Source organism: Pantherophis guttatus, chromosome 16 (assembly GCF_059756535.1).
Source record: "Pantherophis guttatus breed Tessera chromosome 16, ASM5975653v1, whole genome shotgun sequence".
Taxonomy (NCBI): domain Eukaryota; kingdom Metazoa; phylum Chordata; class Lepidosauria; order Squamata; family Colubridae; genus Pantherophis; species Pantherophis guttatus.
The window spans coordinates 1087874-1107658 of record NC_142078.1 but is presented as its reverse complement, the minus strand read 5'-3'; the positions used below and the strand labels follow the sequence as shown (position 1 = coordinate 1107658).

The following is a 19785-nucleotide window of genomic DNA, read 5'->3' as shown; positions in this document are numbered from 1 at the left end:
GTTCTTTGGAGAAGACCTTAATGTCCCTGGAGGACATCCTGTTCAAGGTCTTTCAAAACCTCCCATCCCCTCCCGCAAATCCAGCGAAAACTCAGAGGCCTCCTGCTTTTCTTCCATCAGGAGTCAAGCCTGTCAGCTGAACTGATAAAAACACGGAGAAGGTCCCAGGGCCAGCCACAAATTATTCTCCCGTCAGCCCATTCCACACCAGACTTTTCAGAAAGGACTCCGGGCCAGCAATAATATTTCTTCCAGTCAGCAAAGGTTTTTAACTGTTGCATTTCAATCGATGGAGCATCAAGGCCTAAAGCTGGCCTGTCAGGGACCAGAAGGTGGATGCAGGGAGCCCAAGAACAACATTGGGCCTTTGTTCCTTCCGCAGGCCCCTGGTAGCTGCTGCCTGGTCCTATTGTCAGCTCCTTGGATGATGGGCTGTGGGCCTGGAGAAGGCAGGGCGGGAGACTGAAGGCCGGAGCAAGAGCAAAATGCTACTCAACGTTGCTCCTCTTGGGGAGGACATGATGGCCTGTTTGTCAGGTCCCATAGAACCCTATCAGGACATTGCCATTCTGGTGAGGAGGATGTGACCCCTTTCCTGTTTCTGGCTTTCTGCCACTTTGATGTGCCTGCTTGGGAAAGGGAAAGGGAGGGATTGGCCTGGGTCCATCTGTTATCTGGACATCTTTTTTGTCTCAGCTCCGATGGAGAACAGCTTCTTATCACCTTCTCAGCCCAAGTTCTCACAACAACTCTGCACCTGCGGATTGGCTCGGCTCGCTTTGGACTTGCCATAGGGGAGGGGTTTTTGCAACATTTAACCTAACAGTTCTGCGCAGGAATTTCAGATCCTGCCTTGCTTTCCTTGCTATCGCTTTCCCTCAATAAAAGTTTTCTGTTGAAGTAAATATTCTGTTCTGCTTTCTTGAGGAGAGAGGAGAGGCAAGGTCTGACACCACTGCCTCTCCAAATTCACTTACAGCCAGGTTGTAAGCAGAGTCGATAAAAATCAATGATTTTTTTTTAAAACCAAACAAATCAGATTTTTTTTATTTCAATCAGATTTATTTTTATCAAATTTATTTTAATAAAATGCTTTTGGAGTAAAAATCTATCTAAAGATAGTTTTCCATTTAAGATGCATTACTAATTTAGTTTATTCAGCATGAAATGGAGCTTAGTTATATAGTTATATGAGGCTGTATATTCTGCAATATTAGGACTGTTGGTGAGTCAACAGTGGGTCAGAGGAAGAGCCGCTGCGGGACAGAGATGACAGTTGCTCTTTAAAAATTATGATTTAAATTGAGTTGATTTAAATCAAACCTTTTTTCTAGTGATTTAAATCATGATTTAAATCAACTTGATTTAAATCAAATCCACCCTGGTTGTAAGAGCAGCTCTGAACGCCGCTGCTGACCGTTTCCTGGACAGTCCAAAAGCTGCAAATCAAAGGCATCTATTTACAGAACTGAACTCACAGTCTCCCGATACAAAGGAGACCAAAAATCATTTGTTTTGCAACTGAACATGGGACAAGGGGCTGTCCAAAAGGCCTGAGGGGGGAGGGCATGGGGGGGGGCTCTGTGTTAGAGGCCATTTATGTATTGATGGTTAGGAGCTTCCATCAGGCCTTTGCACTTTTTTAAGGGGTCGAGAGGGTTGCATTTTTTTCTGGGGAACTCTGTACATGAGGAATTGGAGACTTTTCAGTGGCACAAAGGTGTGACAAGGGCATGAGAAGCACCAGAAAGCTGGTTTCCGTCTCTTTGTTCTTTAGCTTTGTAGATTTCATTTTATTTTGCCCTGTTTCTCTTTGAACTTTTTAAAAAAAGATCTTTATGCATATGCATATCCAAAAACATGCATCTTTTTCCTAATGTATGCAAGCGGTTTTCCCATGGAGACTGCCTTTTTTTTTTGTACTTTGTTTCCATAAATCTAAAACTGCAGTTTGGCAACCTATGAAATGAAGCGAATCCCCTACGAGGCAAATTCTAAGCATCATTAAAGCAGAGCCAGTCGTGGGACAAGGCTACCTGTTTTGCAAGATTCCGCACTTTCTCCAGTGATGGAGCTACAGAGACGGAGGCAGTACCAGAAATCCTGTGGAATTTCCTGTGGAATTTCTGCCTGTCATGCAGCTGCAAACAGTCTGAACCTCACAGGGCAAAGACGGAGAGCTGGGACCTTCAGGGAAGGCAGAGAAACCAGAGGAGGGAAAAGACGGGAATTCAAACCGAAGCTCACTCACCTTCTCGCCCTTCGTTCCTTTCAAGCCACGGATGCCGTCAGCGCCCTTAACCGCAAAGACAACAACAAAAGGCATTAATATCACCTGGCACATTGCGGGTGACCGTGAGACTGGCAGGTTGTCTACTCAAGGATCTCAGCTAGAGAGGATGTGACGATCACACGGAGCCTGATCTGGATATTGGGCAAAGGGGAAGCTGCCAAGTGGCACCAACTGCCCAGCTTGGATTCCTCTTGGCCAGAGACAGATCCAGTGGATCTGGTGGATCTGACAACCACAGCTGTGTGAACTACTCTCTGCACTCTCTCTTCTAGAGGTAGTATCTAGAGATCCTTTGTGGGGGAGCAGAAATTGGGGTGAGAGTAGAAGCCCTCCCTGTTTTGCCTTCCAGGGCACCAGAGAGAAGCTATGCCCAGACTGGCCTGGCATCAGGGAGCAACAGTGAGAGGGGTGGGGATCGGGTACAAGGAGGCTCGCCTGCCTGTGGCCATCAAGAGGAAGCACATGTGTGCAATGAACAATGTACGGTGATGTTTTCAGAAACTGGAACAGCCTTCCTCCAAAGAAGACAGTACCTCATCTTCCAGTACCCAAGAGGGTGGGCTTTTTTTTTTTTTTATATGCCGCCCTTCTCCGGAGACTCAGGGCGGCTTACACGTTAATCAATAGCCTTCATACTTTTGTATATTTATACAAAGTCAGCTTATTGCCCCCATAAACTGGGTCCTCAATTTACCTACCTTAGAAAGGATGGAAGGCTGAGTCAATCTTGAGCCTGGCAAGATTCGAACTTACTTTAATTGCAGACAGCTGGTGTTAAATTACAGTGCCTTGTCTGCAGAGCTATCCAGGCTCCTATCCAGGCTTAGATGCAAAGGGGGGTTGGATTTGGGTTGAAAATTAAGAGATAGAATGAGAGGAGTTTGACAGAGGAGGCTGCCAGCTGGACAGTGGAGATATTCCTCTTTTGCTTTAACTGGACTCTTGGCCACACAGGAGACTGCTAGTCTTAGGTCAACACCCCCCTCCAAATCCATGCCTGGTTAGGGACTGTCCTTGGCTCAAGGGAATTGTCTGGTCTCTTTGAAGCCCAAGCCCAACTAGATGAAGGAAGGCTGTGACTGGCGTAGGGTCCGTGCCTGCAGTGGTCCTAAAGGCAACAGGGAGGTATATGAGGGTGAAGGTTCATTCTCTGACCTTGTGGGCGGATGTTGTGGCATATCGGCCGCCGGCCCCTCCAGCAGCCAAATCACAGGAGGAGGAGGCGTGGGAGTCAGGGCCAGCATCATGGCAACCTGAGAGCTCCGAGAGGGGAGAGGGAATGGAGCTGGCAGAGAGAGAGAGAGAGAGAGAGAGAGAGAGGGAGAGGGAGAGGGAGAGGGACAGAGGCAGAGTCTGGGCCGCCCGTCAGCCCTCCGATGGAGAGTCAACAGCCCCCAGGTCTGGAGGTGGCTGATGAGGAAGAGGAGGAACAGCTGGGTCCAGTGCCTGATGCTTGGCTGTGTAGAAGGCAGAGGAGAGGAGAGCAGTGGAAATCTATGAGCTGGTTCTTGGGCGGAAGAACCAGCGTTGCTATGAAGTGCCACCCTAGCTCTGGGGATAAAAGGCAGGGGGCGGAGATGAATAGGTGTGGCAGACAACTATTCATCTCCCTGACAGATGGACTTGTTAGCCTGCTGTGAGAGAAAGAGAGAGACGTTTTGCCGGGGCTGCTGGTGCTCCTAATAAAGAAATCTTTGAGTGAACTTCAGAGGGTTTGTCGTGTTTGGGGAGCTGGGTCAGAACAGCTGGCTTCCAAATGTTTCGTTACCAGGCTAGGTAACATCTTCAGTGGAGTTTAAGGGAATATCCCTTAAAGTGATGTCTGAGGTTCTTCAGGCCACTCTAGGCTGGATAGGAGAATGCAACCTTATTTTCTCCTCCTGTGTTCCCTAACAGGCATCTTTCTCTACTGGTGTTGGCAGAGAGCTGCTTTGGGGAACACCTTTTGTGGCACAATGAAGTTCTGCCTGGTGCCAAGATATGAAAAAGGCTGCAGACATAGAAACTTCTTAAAAACATGACAGCCTTCAGGACCAACAGTAGGAAGCAAAGAACGTTCTGATTCCAGACCTCCAGCTGGGAAGGACCAGCTGGTCTCAGCTAGTGGAGGTGATCTAGAGGCAGCGGTCCATCTTGAATCTTCCGGAGAAGCTGCGATTCATTTGAGATTATCTTTATGGGGCCCCAGAACTGGCCAGTTTCCATAGCAATGCCAAGAACTGAAGATGGCTTCCGTCCAACCAAGAAACTGGCCGAGGGAAATCTTCCCTGAGTGGAGTTTGGCTGTGAGTCATTTGGTGTTCCTTGTTTCTAGTTGCTCTTGATGGCTGGCAGGGGGTCCCAAGTCTGCAAGAACTCAAGAGGCAACCTGGCCTCGGTTTGCAGGTGGAGCTGAACCCCTCGCCAGCTGCTATTCCTTTAGCATTCCCAGGATCAGGAGGGCAGGCCAAGTCGATTGGCCCATAAAGGCATGAAGAAAGTTAGCACCCACCCCTCTTAGAAGAATGAAATATTTTAGGAAGTATTAAAAAGGCAGAATATTATATTTCCCTGGGTGAGAAAAGGAGAAACATGTTTTTAAAGACAAAGCAGCTCCCTGCTCCCAGCAGATATTTGGTGCACATTGAGAAAGACTGGGCCAGCCTATCTACAAGACAATTAGACCTGCAGCTCCAGGGTGATGGGATTAAGACATGATCCTCCAGGACATAATAGGATTATCTATCAGCAAAGCTCACCCCATGGCAAAACCAAGCCCCTTCATTACATCACCCAGCAAGGTTCCACCAAACTGGATTCAGACAAACATGTCAAGTGATACTACAGAAATGGGAGTGGTGGGGGGAGGAGACTTCTGTTGCACCCCCCAGAAGGAATAAGTAGAGAAAAGTCAAAGGTATATTTTTAGGAAACATTTTTTAAACCAGTAGCAGATTTGATGCAAAAGCGGGCAATATCAGGAAAGTTGCCTTTCTTTTATCCAGCAGTTCTAAATTACCTATTTTTCATATCTGAATTTAGTGCAGAAGATTGTTCAGATTGCATGTTCAGCCACTGCTGTCGGTTTCTCACATTTTCCTCTTTCTTCCGTAGCTATCAACATTATGCACATTGATAAATATTGCAAAAAGGCAACACTGAGGCAATTTCTATGTGTAATCTCATTCAGAGTGCGCTGGGAGGGAGGGATTTTAAAATCGCACAGAAAGAAAAAAAGAACACCTTTATTTGACTCTAAGTGGCTAAACAGGTGTGGTGGGAGGAGTGGCTGCTGGTGAAATGCCTTGAAAACAAATCCTTCACATGCAGCCTCTCACCCACCCCCACACACACATCTGCCTGTCAGTAAACAACAGGGCCTCCATGGCAGCCTTTAAATGGCTTCTTGCAGCATCAATGTGGATTTTTATGGGTGGGTGGGGAGAGGAGGTTCCTAATGATTTGAAGGCTGAGATGTTCCGTTTGTAGAATCTGCTAGAATCAGTTTTAGGCATTCTTCCAATTAAGTCAGAATTGACCTGGAGAGGGAAATGTTTGCAGGAACCCAGGCGCAGAACAGCAGGAAGGATCCATCTGGTCACTCCCAGATGCTGCTCCCTGAACAAATCCCCGGGAATTGGGGAGGCCGACGGGGCAGGCAAGGGGAGCCGAGGCTTCTGACCGGAGCTGAAGAGGGAACAGCAGGCAGGGAAGATTGTGGGGAGAGAGAACAGCTGGGGACCTACCTCACTCCCCCAACGGCCTTTTTCAGCCTTGGTTGGATCTGCTCTACCCTGCCCTTTTCATGCCAAGGAGAGTGCCAAAGACTTCCTGGGCCAAAACTCTGGCGGAGAAAAGCTTTCAGCCAAAGGGCCGTCAGCGTGTGACAGCCAAGTGGGGCTTCTCCCCCAATACAACAAGCAAGAAAGGCTTGAAGTTTGAGGCACCCAATACACCTTCATTCAACATCCCAGGGTGGCAACAGCTGGGCAGCCCAGGAAGGCATCCTCTCACCAGATCCAAAGTTCTGATCCCTCGTTAACAGCTCTTCTCACCCAGCTCCCCAAACACGACAAACCCTCCGACGTGAAATATTCCTTTATTAGGAGCGCCGGAAGCCCCAGCAAAAAGTTTCTCTCACAGGCTAACAAGTCCAGCCGGAAGATGAATAGTTGTCTGCCACACCTATTCATCTCCGCCCCCTGCCTTTTATCCCAGAGCTAGGGTGGGGCTTTGCTAGCAGCGGTGGCTCTTCCGTCCCAAGGACTGGCCCATGGATTTCTGCTGCTCTCCTCTCCTCTGCCTTCTGTGCAACTGTGTGTCAGGCACTGGACCCAGCTGTTCCTCCTCTTCCTCATCAGCCACCTCCAGACCTGGGGGCTGTTGACTCTCCATCTGAGAGCTGACGAACGGCCCAGGCTCTGCCTCTGTCTCTCTCTCTGATAGCTCCACTCCCTCTTCCCCCTCAGACCTCTCAGGTTGCCCTGATGCTGACCCTGACTCCCACGCCTCCTCCTCCTCCTCTTCCTCTTCCTCCTCCTCCTCCTCCTCTGCTGGCTGCTGGAGGGGCCGGGGCTGACAGGCCACAACAACAGCCATGAAGAGTTCAGCCATGGTTAAAGCTTAGATGTTGACGTGAGAAACTCTATATTCGCTCAGAGGCCACTTCAGAGATGTTCCTCCACTTATACTTGGTGGGCCCTTTTGCACCATCCACTCTGGCCACAGAGAGAACCAAATGAAGCGAGGAAGATCTCAGGGCTCAAATGGCATGGAAGACATTTTGATTAATGGCGGGGAAGGGGAGCGGGGGGTTGGTGTCAAATTGGCCACTTCAATAGAGGTGCAGCTGGTGGGACTCTGCTCCTTTGGGTCAACTCTGAAGTGAACCTGGCTGAAACCATTTTTTTCCTCACTCATAGTTGCCACCAGCTCTGAGAGGGGAAAGGGAGGGGGTGGGTGGGAAAGGAGATAGACCAGCTGGGTAGCCAAAACAATTTTTTTTCCTGTCGGAGCCAAAGTCATATGGACAGGTGGTTGGGAGAGGAAGAGAGGAGTGACCAAGCAAACTGCCAGCACCTCAATTGGACAATGTGACTGGTAACAGGAGCCTGAGTGGCGTAGGAGGCTAATGCCTCCTAAGGCAGCATTTAACATCCAGCTGCCTGCAATTACTGTAAGTTCGAATCTCGCCAGGCTCAAGGTCGACTCAGCCTTCCATCCTTTCTAAGGTGGGTAAATTGAGGACCCAGATTGTGGGGGCAATAAGCTGACTTTGTATAAAATATACAAAAGTATGAAGGCTATTGCTTAACGCACTGTAAGCCGCCCTGAGTCTCCAGAGAAGGGCGGCATATAAATCAAATTAAAAAACAAACAAACATAAGGACGGGGGGGACTTTTCCGGTTTTAATTAGGTGAAAACCACAGGAATTTACAGAGTTGATTTTCACCTGCTGGGCCGATATGATGTATCCAATAAACACGTCCTTTGAGGAATCTACCTGCCTTGGAGTTCTGCTTTCAACGGGTGCCTTACTCAGAACGCTGACACTTTGGCAATTCGTGTCTCCCGATACTAGGGGCCACAGCCTTTAGGACTTGCTGCAAACATCCCTAAAGCGTGTTCTGGTCATGGAGGAGACCTAGATGAACACACACACACACACATACACACACCGCATCTTAATAGCCAGCAGGCCTTTTTAAAAAGTGAAGACTAGATCTCCGCCCAACCAGGGCAGGAGGCCACAGGTCTTTTAACGGCACAGAAGGCAGACCAGTCCCCAGTGTCCCAACTGGATTCCTGGTTGTCAAGACCGGTTCTCATGAAGTGGGTCAGCGTTCAGAGTCACAGCCAGGCTCGAAAAGACTCATTTCAAGACCCCCATCAAACCTTCACACGCCTCTACGAGAGGAAGAGATGGGGGACGCCATTAAGGCTCAGCTATAGCTCAGCATTCCGAAGGGCCCCGAGACGAGGCTCCGCTTGCTCACCTTCACTCCACGGGGGCCGGGATACCCAAGTGGGCCCTGAGGGCCAGCTGGACCCTGTGATCGGGGGAGAAGGGGGAGGGGGAAGAGAAGTCAGCCATCGTGAAATGCTCTTTGAGACAAAACATGACGTTTATGCCCCTTCCTGCCAGCAAATCAGTTTGCAGATAAACAAATTACCCAGGTTGGGCATACAACATTATGCCAAAACCAACACCCATGTTATACGTTGGTACTCGAGGGCCTGCTTCACACACCCCGAACAAACAGTGGCTCAGCTGCTAAAAGCAGCAGTTAGGGTTACGGGTTACACAACCCTTTAGGCACAGAGAGAACTAACTCTGGGCAAGTTGTGACCTCGATGTGACTGTAGTTTTAGAAGCCAGAAGGAGAGCTTTTGCTGGAGCTCTTTCACAAATGCCACCCTACGGAAAGAACATCTGCAGCAAGAAATGCAGGTGTGGGAACTCACTGCCTACTCCTACACTGTCCACATCACCTCCTTAAATTCAAGATACGAGCTTGCAGGTTTGAGGTGGTTCTGCCGGATCCCCTCGTGATAAAGAAATGCAAAGAGAGGAGAGACCCTTTCCATTGCTTGACCTATTCCTGGGAGGTCTAACTTCACCCTCCGGGAAGGGAAGGTTCAAGTCCAGAAGACTCTGACTCCCATTGGCTGAGGGGCTACAGAAAAGATGTGCCACCAGGTAATGTGCTTCACATCGTATGTTTTAACAATGATCCCCCCCACCCACCCCCAAGCCTGCATTCGTCCTCCATGCTTTGTCTCAAAAGGGACCCATCAATTTCAGTGCCTGCTGGAAAGGCTTGTTCTGATAACGGCCAGACTTCCCAGCAGAAAACATCTGAGTTGCCCCATCGTTTTCCTCTATAACCTGGGATGCTTTGTCATAAAATGTTGGTGTAATTATTTTAGCACGAGTGTTCAGCCTTACTATCTTAAGGCAGAATTTAACCGGACTCAGCGCCACGGCTTCCAAGAGGCTCCATTAGGCTTTCATCTGCTCTTCTAACCCAACCAGAGGACACCACGGCCGTAGTCAGGGCTGCTTGGAAGCTGCACCACTAAATCACAAAGGCTGGGCATTCCATGAATATTTTATTTTGCTGTCTCTGTGAATTCTGTTCTGTGCTGGATTCCAGCTGCAGTTTGTCCAATTTGAATGGTTAAAAGATAATGCACGAATTAATTTTTTAAATAAGGGAGGCCTCTTCTGAATTCAGTAAACTAAAATTACTAGGGTTACGTTGTCATATCTTCAACTGCATGTTTTAAGAAGATACACATATTCTTTAAACAGGGTACCTGTTCCAGTGAAGGACCCCCCCAGCTCAGAAGGGAGGAGGGGGTTGACACCATTTGGGTGGGGTGGGGGAGACGTGCAGGTCCTACTCCTACCCCTCCCTCTCAGCTACCACTAACATACCTACACCATCCTTGTGTGATCCCACACATGCTGGGGGGGGAGGGGGATTTAAGCCTTGCGGCCCAGAGGTCTCCAGCCTCCTCTGGAGCCAGAAGAGATTGGGGAGCCCCCTGTACAGAGCTCAGGATGACTCTGGATGAAATTGGTAGAGAAGGCGGCCACCTGGGAATCCACAGGCAGCTGGAAACTCCCTGCTGCTTGCTAAATGACTTCTGTAACAGCTACGGACGTTGTGATAGATGGCCCTTTTCTCAATTCTGTGGAGCACAGACCCTCGCAAACTCTGGTCCTTGTGCAAAGCCAAGACAACCAGGAGGGGATCGCCCCAAGCAGAGAGGCAGCTGCGATTTCTCCCAATCCCGTCTCTTCCCAGCACACACCGCCTTGGTGAATGTCAACGTCAGTAGGCAAACGCCACTAGGCATGACTGTCTTTGCAAAGGTTTGAGAAGCTGGCTTAAGGGAAGTCCTTCAGCTGGAAGAAACCAGCAACTACATCTTTCAGTGGCACTTCCCCCTCGCCCCCACCCCACTGGTGAGGGGAGTGTAGAGACCTCTAAACCAGTGTCCAAATGGTTCCCCATCAGGTTCCCTTCCGACTCGTTTGTTGCTGTGGTCTCCTGAGGCCTCCTCCTCCCCCGTCTCTGCCCTCTCAAGTCTGCAGAAGAACCCCCGGTTGCAGCGTCTGGCTGTGTTTCCCCACCCCACACGCCCAGGTCGGAGGACCTCTGATCATGCTTTTTCCTGCAACCCCCTTTCTAATGACGGCAGGTGGATGAACTCAGAGGAATGGCGGGGTTGACGTCTACCTACCTGGCTGCCCTTCTCGCCAGGAGGCCCTTCTTTGCCAGGATGGCCCTGTAAGCAAGGAAAGCAAGAGAAGCTGTTGAACAAATGAACAGAGGTGGAAGGGACCTGGGAGGTCATCTAGTCCAACCCCCCACCCAAGCAGGAGACCCTCCACCATTTCTGACAGATGGCAGTCCAGTCTCTTCTTGAAAGTTTCCAGGGATGAAGCTCCCACAACTTCCGAAGGCAACTTCTGTTCCATGGGTTGATTGCTCTCACTGTCAGGAAATTTCTCCTTATTTCCAGGTTGAATCTCTCCAGGATCAGTTTCCATCCATTGTTCCTTGTCTGGCCTTCAGGTGCTTTGGAGAATAGGTTGAGCCCCTCCTCTCTGTGGCAGCCCCTCAAGTACTGGAAGATGCTCTCCTGTCTCCCCTGGTCCTCCTCTTCCCTAGACTAGCCAGGCCCAGTTCCTGCAACTGGGCAATTGTATGTTTTTAGCCTCCAGTCCCCAAATCATCCTGGCTGCTCTTCTCTGCACTTTTTCTAGAGTCTCAACCTCTTTTTTATAGTGTGGTGACCAAAACTGGATGCAGTACTCTAGGTTTGGTTTTACTAAGGCTTTATAGAGTGGTATTAGTACCTCCCTTGATCCTGATTGTATCCCTCTGTTAATGCATTTTAGGACTGCCTTGGCTTTTTTGGCTGCCGCGGCACACTCTTGGCTCAAATTTAGCTGGTTGTCCACCAAGACTCCAAGATCCCTCTCACAATTACTGCTACCGTATTTCCCCCAAAATAAGAGCCTGTCTTATATTTTTTTGAACCCCGAAATAAGCGCTTGGCCTTATTTTCGGGGAGGTCTTATTATTTTGGGGCGTGTGGAACAAGATGGGGCTCCTCTTGCTGTTTTACCAGATTTCCAGCTCTGCATTTAAATATTTTTGGGGAAGGCTTATTTTCGGGGTGTGGGGGAGGCTTATTTTAGCACATGCGCTCAAAAGCCCGATTGGGCTTATTATCAGGGGAGGTCTTATTTTGGGGGAAAGAGGGTAGTAAGCCTGGTTTCACCCAGTTTAGATGTGTACTTTTGGTTTTTCTTGCCTAAGTGTAAGGCTGGGCTGCCTGTCCTTCCCGCTTTGGGCCTGCTGGCCAAGCTTCTCTTCAGCCTCCCAGCCGGCCAGCCGTGTGTGCCCTTCACTCTCAGGGGGCTCCAGCAGACCGAGCACTCTGGGCTACAAGCGTCTCTTGGAGAGTCAAACAGCCTCGGCTGTCCTATTCACCAGCCAGGTAGACAGAAAGCGCTCTGGTCACCAACACTCCTAAGGCCCAGTAAAGGACAGGAAGGGGGGGTGGGATTCTTCTAGGTTACGGGATACTCCATCTTGGTCAAGACAGCCAGGCATGGATGGGCACCACAAATCAAGCCTTGGGAATGCATCTCTCGGCAGAAAGCTCGGCATCTCTAGGAATCAGCTTGGCTGAGCACCTGCCAAGGGCTGCCCCTGCCAGAAACCAGTGCTGCCCCCAGCCCTCCTGGCAGCCTTCCAGCTGCTGCTTCTCCCAATTATCCACAAAGAGCAGAAGCGAAGAGACGGAACTGCATCTGCAAACCCCTTGCTGTCTTTCCAGGGCCATTTCTGCAGGCTGGCCCAAAAGAACGGAGGTCAACGTACCGGGTTCACCAGTGTGCAGGGGAAGCACTGAGGGTATTTTCCTGCTCCCTCCCCCCCCCCAAAGCTTTCCTCTCTCTGAGGGATTCAACCAGGCATCCATTCAGATCTCTGATTAATGTAGGCAGATGCAAGAGGTGCACAACCAACAAATCTTCCTTGCAGAAGCCAAAACTGGAGAAGGGCAGGTTCCCAAGGACATCTCTCTGCAAACCAAGGATTACTGGCATCTGGGTGGAATTTTACAGCCATCTAGCTTTCTTTATTGAGAACGATGCTTGCAGCTCTTTGCAAGCAATGCTGGTTTGTTCATAAGCTAATATAATGGAAGGGTTGGAAGGGACCTTGGAGATCATCTTGCACACCCCCTGCCCACTGCAGGAATCCAGTGGAGGGAGGGAGGGAGGGAGGGAGGGAGGGAGGGAGGGAGGGAGGGAGGAAGGAAGGAAGGAAGGAAGGAAGGAAGGAAGGAAGGAAGGAAGGAAGGATTCCTGTAGGGTTCTCAACAGAGCTTACCGGGGGACCATCTGCTCCAGGCATGCCAGGGAGGCCGGGTTTTCCCAGGGGACCCTAAGGAAGAAAAAGTCATGTTTGCAACCAACGTGCAGAATGGCAACAGCAGTGAGCTTACTGGTTTGCCAATTATGCTCTCGGCTGTCAGAAACTCCTCTTACTGTAGGAGGCAGGAGCTGACCTGGGCACTCCCTCCTTCCCAGGAATCAGCCCTCTGGATCAAGTACAACGTTTGTCCTGCCTTTCTACGTCCCCTGCTGTCCCTCCCATGGAGCCCATTCACACTGCAAAGGCTTCTCCGTTACCTCCGGTGACCTAAGGGAGTGCTCAGAATAAGCCAGTGCTCTCGATCGCATACTGCAGGAGCTGAGCTGAGGTTGGCTCAGGTGCCCGTTAGGTAAGGTTCTCTGACGTTTATTGATCTGTTTGCAGGGGCCTTTCAGTTCAACTTGAGATGGGCAGAGCAGGAGAGGAGAAGCCGCCTGGGCACTTCTCTGCCCTCTGCCCACTCAAAGCCACCCGTGGGGGCTTCCGAAAGAGATTCAGTTGCTTTGCCCAGATGACGAGGCTTTGCTGGACGGCCTGAATGTGCCCAACTCAAATGCCCGAACTGGCCCTGAGCAGTTCCAGCACCCACTCCTGTTTTCACCCACTCTCTTTGCAGAGGGTGCAAGTGTTGGAAACCTGTAATAAAGAGGCTGGAGGTCTGATCTATTTCCACAAAGGAAAAAAACTCCCCAGCACAGAAAGTAAAAGGAATATACAGGCAGGCATTTGAGCACAAGAGCAGGAACTCCACCAGTCTCTTCTAAAGAAAGCGTGTTTGCCATCCACCTACCTTATCTCCGGGGGCTCCAATGGGGCCTTGAGGGCCAGGAAGACCCTAGAAAGAGAAGGGGAGGGGGAGGTGAGAGACAAAGAGGGCACCAGGGGAACCCCACAGGGCCGCATCCTTCCCTAACTCCAACCCTCACTCAGCCAGGGGAAGACTTCCAGCCTGCGGGTGCCAAGGCTGCACAAAAAAATGAAACACGCATCTTTGTGTGTTTCACAAATGCCAACAGTAGCCAGCAACAGCAGGGTTGGTTTTCAGTCTAAAAGGGATTCCAGTGTCCCACAGGAGACCAACCTCCTCCTCCTCCTCCCTTCTGCGTTGGAAAGCTGTGGCAAGAGGCTCCGAAAACCTCCCCCCCAAAATGCACCCAGACATGTTCAACTCTCTGGCACTCTTGCAACTCTCCTAGATTCTCGGTAATGAGGCTTGCAAAGGAGGGTCTCTGGGACTCCCATCCTCGAGGAAAAGGGGGGAGGGAAGTCTTCTGGAGTTTTCCCAGCATGGCGTCTTCCAGAGTGCTGAGACCATCACACCAAGTCTCTCTCCATGCTGGCTTGGAAGGTACCAGGCAGGAAGACTCTGCTGCTGCCAGGTGCAAACCCCCCCCGCCCCACGTGCTCAGTCAAGAGAGGCTGCTGTGGAGCTTACACAGGGAAGATATCTTATACACTGAAGTCTTCTTCCACAGAGGAAGAAGTGGCCCTGGTGGACGTGGATCTTTGGGCCCCCCAATGTGGTTTGTCTTTCCAGATCTCTAGGCTGGAATTCTCCTACTTTACCTGAAGGTGGTGTACAAAGTTAGCACCCACCCCTCTCTTAGAAGAATGAAATATTCTGGGAAATATTACAAAAGGCAGAATATTATATTTCCCTAAAGGAGAAACATGCTCTTGGAGAGCAGCCCCCACCTTTCGTAATAGCCCCAGCAGGACTGGGCCAGCCTATCTACAAGACCAAAGGCCTTCAGCTCCAGGGTGATGGGATTGAGACATGGCCCTTCAGGACATAATAGGACCATGTAGTAGAAGACACAGAGCCCACCGCGTTGCACAATCTCCTAAGGACATCACATTAGCCATACTTTTCAACCTAGCTTAGCTCAGACAAACTCCTATTTGTACATGACACCAGGGAGTCTGACAACAACCAACAGAATACATGTTCCTGCACAAGAACAGGAAGCTCAAGTGCAAAACCCAAGAAAAGGTATAAATACCCCCCTCTCAACTCCATGTGGTCCGCTGCCCAGAACCCCTGTGCTTCTGCTTCATCATTAAACCATCTTTCCAATCAGCCTCCATTTTTTCCAGTGTCTTTCTCCCGGCTTGGAACTGAACCAGATGGATATTTTTTCCAACAGTGGTAAGAAGTGAATGGTTACATGCCTCAAATAAATCAACTGACCGACATTAGGAACATTCATCCCAAACCCTATTCTAACCCCAGAGCGAAAGGGGCGACCGATCCCCCATCACTCCCCACCCCCCAATGGAATTGCGCCTTCTCACCTGAGCGCCTGGACTTCCCTGTTGACCTGGGGGTCCAGGCTCACCTTGAGGACCCTGAAAAAGAAAGCATAAAGAGCATATTCAGCAAGGCTGGCTGGATTTCACTTGAGAGAAACCAAAAGGAAAAACCCTCATGGAGACCTTGGGCTATAACCAATTATACTTTTTATCAGTAACGCTGCAAAAAATAACAAGCAAAACTCCTTGCTGTAGTTGCCAGGAATATGACTCCTAGCAGTATAATACCGCTGACTACGATTATTTAGAAAACCTCTAACGTGCTAATGAAAAACACCCTGAAACATCCCGTTTTACCTGGTTTTGTCATTTTTGGGTGCTAATAATGATTTTTATGGTTGAAAAAAAAAACCTCAAAAAGCATTGAAATTTCAGATCAGGTATCCGGCAGCCAAAACATTTTCTTGTTTCTGAGTCCAGTGAAATATGGGACTACAAACCTGAGGCTGCTTCTCACATAGCCCTTATTTTTTTAAATTTTATTTATATATTTTCTCTTTGTATACAATAAATGCTTAGTGGACAGCGTACTGTCTGGGTCAGTCTGTTTACATAGCAATATTAAACTCCTAATATCTACTTCTATTCTCCAACCATTGATAAAATGCGTTCCAAATTTGAAAATATTCTGCGTCTTCTTTTTCTTTTATCTTCATTATTAGTCTGTCCATTTCTGCACAGTCTAATGGTTTTTTTTCAATTATCACTTCTTCTGTGGGTGTTCTTCTGAGAGAGCTCCGAGTTCAGAGACCCAACACACATACACAATGTGATGCAAGACACTGATCACCCACCAACCATGGTGCCTCTTACCCCACCATTGATCACCTTGGCCTGGAAAGTGGCCCTTCTTCAAGCACAGGACTTCCTTCCTTGTAGGAAAGATACTACCCTTCTCCTAAGTGGAGGTGGAGTGGGAGGGAAGGGAAGCGAAGGGCTCCCGCTCTTCCTTGAGGGTTGAGATGTAGAGCAGGGGTCTCCAGCCTTGGCAACTTTAACACTTGTGGGCTTCAACTTCCTGAGGAACTCTTGAGAGTTGAAGTCCACAAGCCTTAAAGTTGCCAAGGTTGGAGACCCCTGACGTAGAGGACACAAAACTAGCAGGAGTGACCAAAGGAGAAAGAGGAGGTTCGAAAAGACCTGGAGCCGAAATGAGTAGCAGGGAATTTAGGAGCGAGAAAATGTAAAGGAAGAGATTTGGGTGGGAAAATAAAGGACCCATGGACAGGATCTGAGTCCTGGCAGTGGGACACGAAGGGGGCCTGGGTCTCCTCCTCAACCAAGTGGGACATGTATGGCAGAAGAGGGAAGCAACTGCTTCAAGAAAAGGGCTATTTTGAGGGCCACTAACAGAAGTCCAGCCCAGATTAAGAAAAATGACCAACATTCAAGAAGTAAATACTTCAAATTAAGGAACTGCCAAACAGCAAACAGCTCAACCAAAGAACCGTTAGCACCACCCCCACCAACACTGACAGGGCAAGCCACTAGAACAGGAATGTCAAATTCAAGGCCCCAGGGACAGATCCGACCTGCGGGGTGCTTAGATCTGGCCATGGGGCTGTCCGGGAAACAGCTAAGGACCGGCCCGCAGTGCCTCTGCCAGCAAAAATGGAGCTCAGGAGGGCCACATGCTCCATTTTTGTTGGCAGGGGGTTGTAGGAGGCCATCCCAGCCGAAAATGGAGCTCGGGAGCCCATTTTCGCTGGCAGAGTGCTCAGGCCACCACAGGCGCCCCCAACACAAGTGACGTCAAGCTGGCCATGCCCAGCCAGTCGGCTATGCCCACCCCGGCCCCCCGAGGTCAAACACAACCGTGATGCGGCCCTGAATGAAATCGAGTTTGGCACCCCTGCACTAGAACAAAAACTGACAGCAAATCCCACTCCTTACTAGCACTGATGATGTTACTTAGTTTGGATAATGAAACCTCTGCAAGAAAACAGCCAAGCTCGGAGAGCACCAAGGACCTCTCAGAACTGACTCTCCCATTCACTTCTGGCCCAGTCAGACCCCCTTTGGAGTTCTGGGCATCGTAATTCAAAATGGACTCCAAGCAATTAATCCAAGGGGACAGCTTGCCTCCCAGAGTTGTGGGTGCTCCATCGCTGGAGGTTTTCAAGGGAAGATTGGGCACCCGTTTGTCCAGGATGGTATAAGAACTGCCTTGGGCAGGGGGTTTCACTAGAAGACCTCTGAGGCCCCTTCCATCCCTAGGAGTCTATGAAAGTGGAGTAAGTTGACGGAAGGGACGATGAGGGGCTCTGGAAACGAGAACCCATGAGGAAGAACTCTGGGTCTGGATAGAGCTGCAAAAGAGAAGACAGAAGAGAAAGGTGAAAGCAACAGAGAGGACGTAGACAGCAGGACCAGCCTCCTACTTTCGAGTTGAGGTCTTCCTCAGCAAGGCTCCCACCCAGAAGGTCCTTTGGGCACCATGGAGAATAATCCAGCCATCCTCCTTGGGACGGTCCTTCAAGAACGGGACCATCTCTGTCTCCAGGTCCTTTCCTCCTCCTGGCTTCCAGAGTAAGCTCCGTGTGCAACTAATTATGTACCTAAGTGCCTCATGATACACACAGAGACACACAGCCCTCAATGCTGGGATATTTGATGGCCACTGATTACTCCAGCGAGTTCTTTATTCAAGAAAATGCAATATGCTACCCAGGAAAATCAATCTGAAATGTAAAATTAATTAGCGCCATTTACTTTAGCAAAGCGATGTCCACCAGCTTTGAAATGAAGACGGTCTGAAAAGTAATTAGTGGATTTAATTCATGCAGCACAAGTAAGGGAGCTCACCCGTGGTGGGCAGGCACTTACCACATTCCCCTTAGGGCCGGACTGTCCATCCATCCCAGCAATGCCCTGGCGGGAAGATTCAAAAAAGGCAGAGGCACAACGTGAACCACAGTTAGCACGGATGGAAGCCTCCCCCAGTCCTATTCCCAGCTGTCTAACCCGGACTCCCAAAGTGAAGCCTGCTAGGAAAACTCTAGGAGGAGCAAAGGTTGGGCAACGCTCAGCTCCGCCACAAAGCAGCAGTTCCCCAGGGGGCTCCCAAGCGTCCCCTCCCCATTTCACATCCCTGTGCTGAAACACAGCGGTGAAACAAAGATTTTCAATAGGAAAAATGTTGGCATCTTTAAAAACAATAAAAAGGCCTTTTTTGCTTTATCATCATCATCTTTTAACGGCCCCATAATCCCCTGCGGGGTGGAGTCTGGGCAACTGAATGGAGCTGAGTGTTTACTGGCCGGATGCCCTTCCCGTTGCCAATGCAGAGTTTTTTCTCAGCAGATACATTCTCATTGTGCCCAGACAGAGAAATATCTGCCTCTACCTAGGATCAAACTCACAGACCTCCTGATTGTGAGGTGAGAGCTCCACTTCTAGGCCACCGCACCACTCGCCTGTTTTGCTTTATCCCCCAAGCAAAATCCTCGGCAGGTTTGGCCCTCATATCATACCTTGGTGAGTGAAAGAAGGAGACTAAAAGTGGGCTCATCCTGGCCCCAAAATTGATGGCCTGAAATTTTCTTGCCAAAATCCTCTGCAGGGAGAAGAACTGGGCTAAACCTCCCCCTCTCCTTGCTCAGTGTTTCCACCCTTTCCACTTATTCTGCTGTAGGCACAATCCCTCGTGCTCAGCTTTGTCCTGCTCCCAGGGAATGGTGATGTGGGATCGAGCCCATGGGCCCCGAGAACCGGCCCCGGGGCTCCCATAGGCCAAATGGATGGTCCCGTTCACCCACTCTGCAGGTCTGGTGGCAAAGACACCATGGTTGCACCCAGGGAAGCCCTGCCTGGCCTGGGAGGAGGAATGAAGGGGGGGAACGGGACACCTAAACTCATCTTTCCCCAGACGGCCTGCATCTTTCCTGCAATCGGCCCTGAAAACTCTTCCTTCTGATCAGCATTTGTGCGGCACATTGGAGGGTGGAAAAATATTTCAATGCAAAATCATGGAAGCAAAGTGGAAAGTGTGCTTTTTGTTACTGCAATGGTGCAAGAAAGTGCCCTTGAGAGTTGAAGGACAGGAGGTGGTCATGGGTGGCAGAGAGGCGTCCCGGCTTCCTACCAAAATATTTCATTCTACTCACCGGAGGTCCTGGTGGCCCCGGAGGTCCCTTCGGTCCAAGCAAACCACGGGGACCCTGCAAGAAGAAACAAGTTTAATTTGAAAGTGTCCACGAGGAGCCGAGAAGATTCAGCTTGTGCTGCGCTATAAACTTTGCACTGGAAAAGGCAATGGACCATGTTGAGGGGGAATGCTGCTTCATGAGCACCAGCAGTTGGCAACCTGAGAAGAAGACCCAGTTCTGTGTGACCACACTGGCCGTGACCCAAGGACCCAGCAGCCAAGACCAAAGGTGGCCTCCATTACAGGGAGGCGCAATTTATTTATTTACTTGTATCCCACCTTTATTATTTGGGGGGGGGGGCTTAAGCAGCCTCTTAAGCCGTCAGGTGAGAGAACAGCTGCCTGCCTTTTCATCAGCTGAAACAACCGTTTTACAGATCAGCAAAACTTGAGTTTAGCATCCACCGAATAATTCAAAAATAAAACACTGACAGTTTTTTGGCAACCAGCAGAGAGAAGTCCATTCAGTATTCTGAACAATATATGGGCAAAAATAAACTTGACCAAAAAGGACCCTAATTTCAGCCTATTGTCTGAAGCCTAACAGCACAAAGGCATTTTGTGGGGCTGATACCTCAAGTGAAAAGAT

General features: G+C 49.8%; 1 protein-coding gene across 1 annotated transcript in view; it reads right to left on the bottom strand.

The window, feature by feature from the left end:
* Positions 1–19785, bottom strand: part of COL5A1 (collagen type V alpha 1 chain) — a 222335-nt gene that overhangs the window by 66503 nt on the left and 136047 nt on the right. The window contains exons 21-28 of the mRNA XM_034427172.3: positions 19156–19209; positions 17876–17920; positions 15032–15085; positions 13527–13571; positions 12692–12745; positions 10527–10571; positions 8270–8323; positions 2252–2296 (exon numbers count right to left, since the gene is read on the bottom strand). Of these exons, the coding sequence (XP_034283063.2) occupies positions 2252–2296; positions 8270–8323; positions 10527–10571; positions 12692–12745; positions 13527–13571; positions 15032–15085; positions 17876–17920; positions 19156–19209 (396 nt within the window). The remainder of the gene's footprint in view (positions 1–2251; positions 2297–8269; positions 8324–10526; positions 10572–12691; positions 12746–13526; positions 13572–15031; positions 15086–17875; positions 17921–19155; positions 19210–19785) is intronic.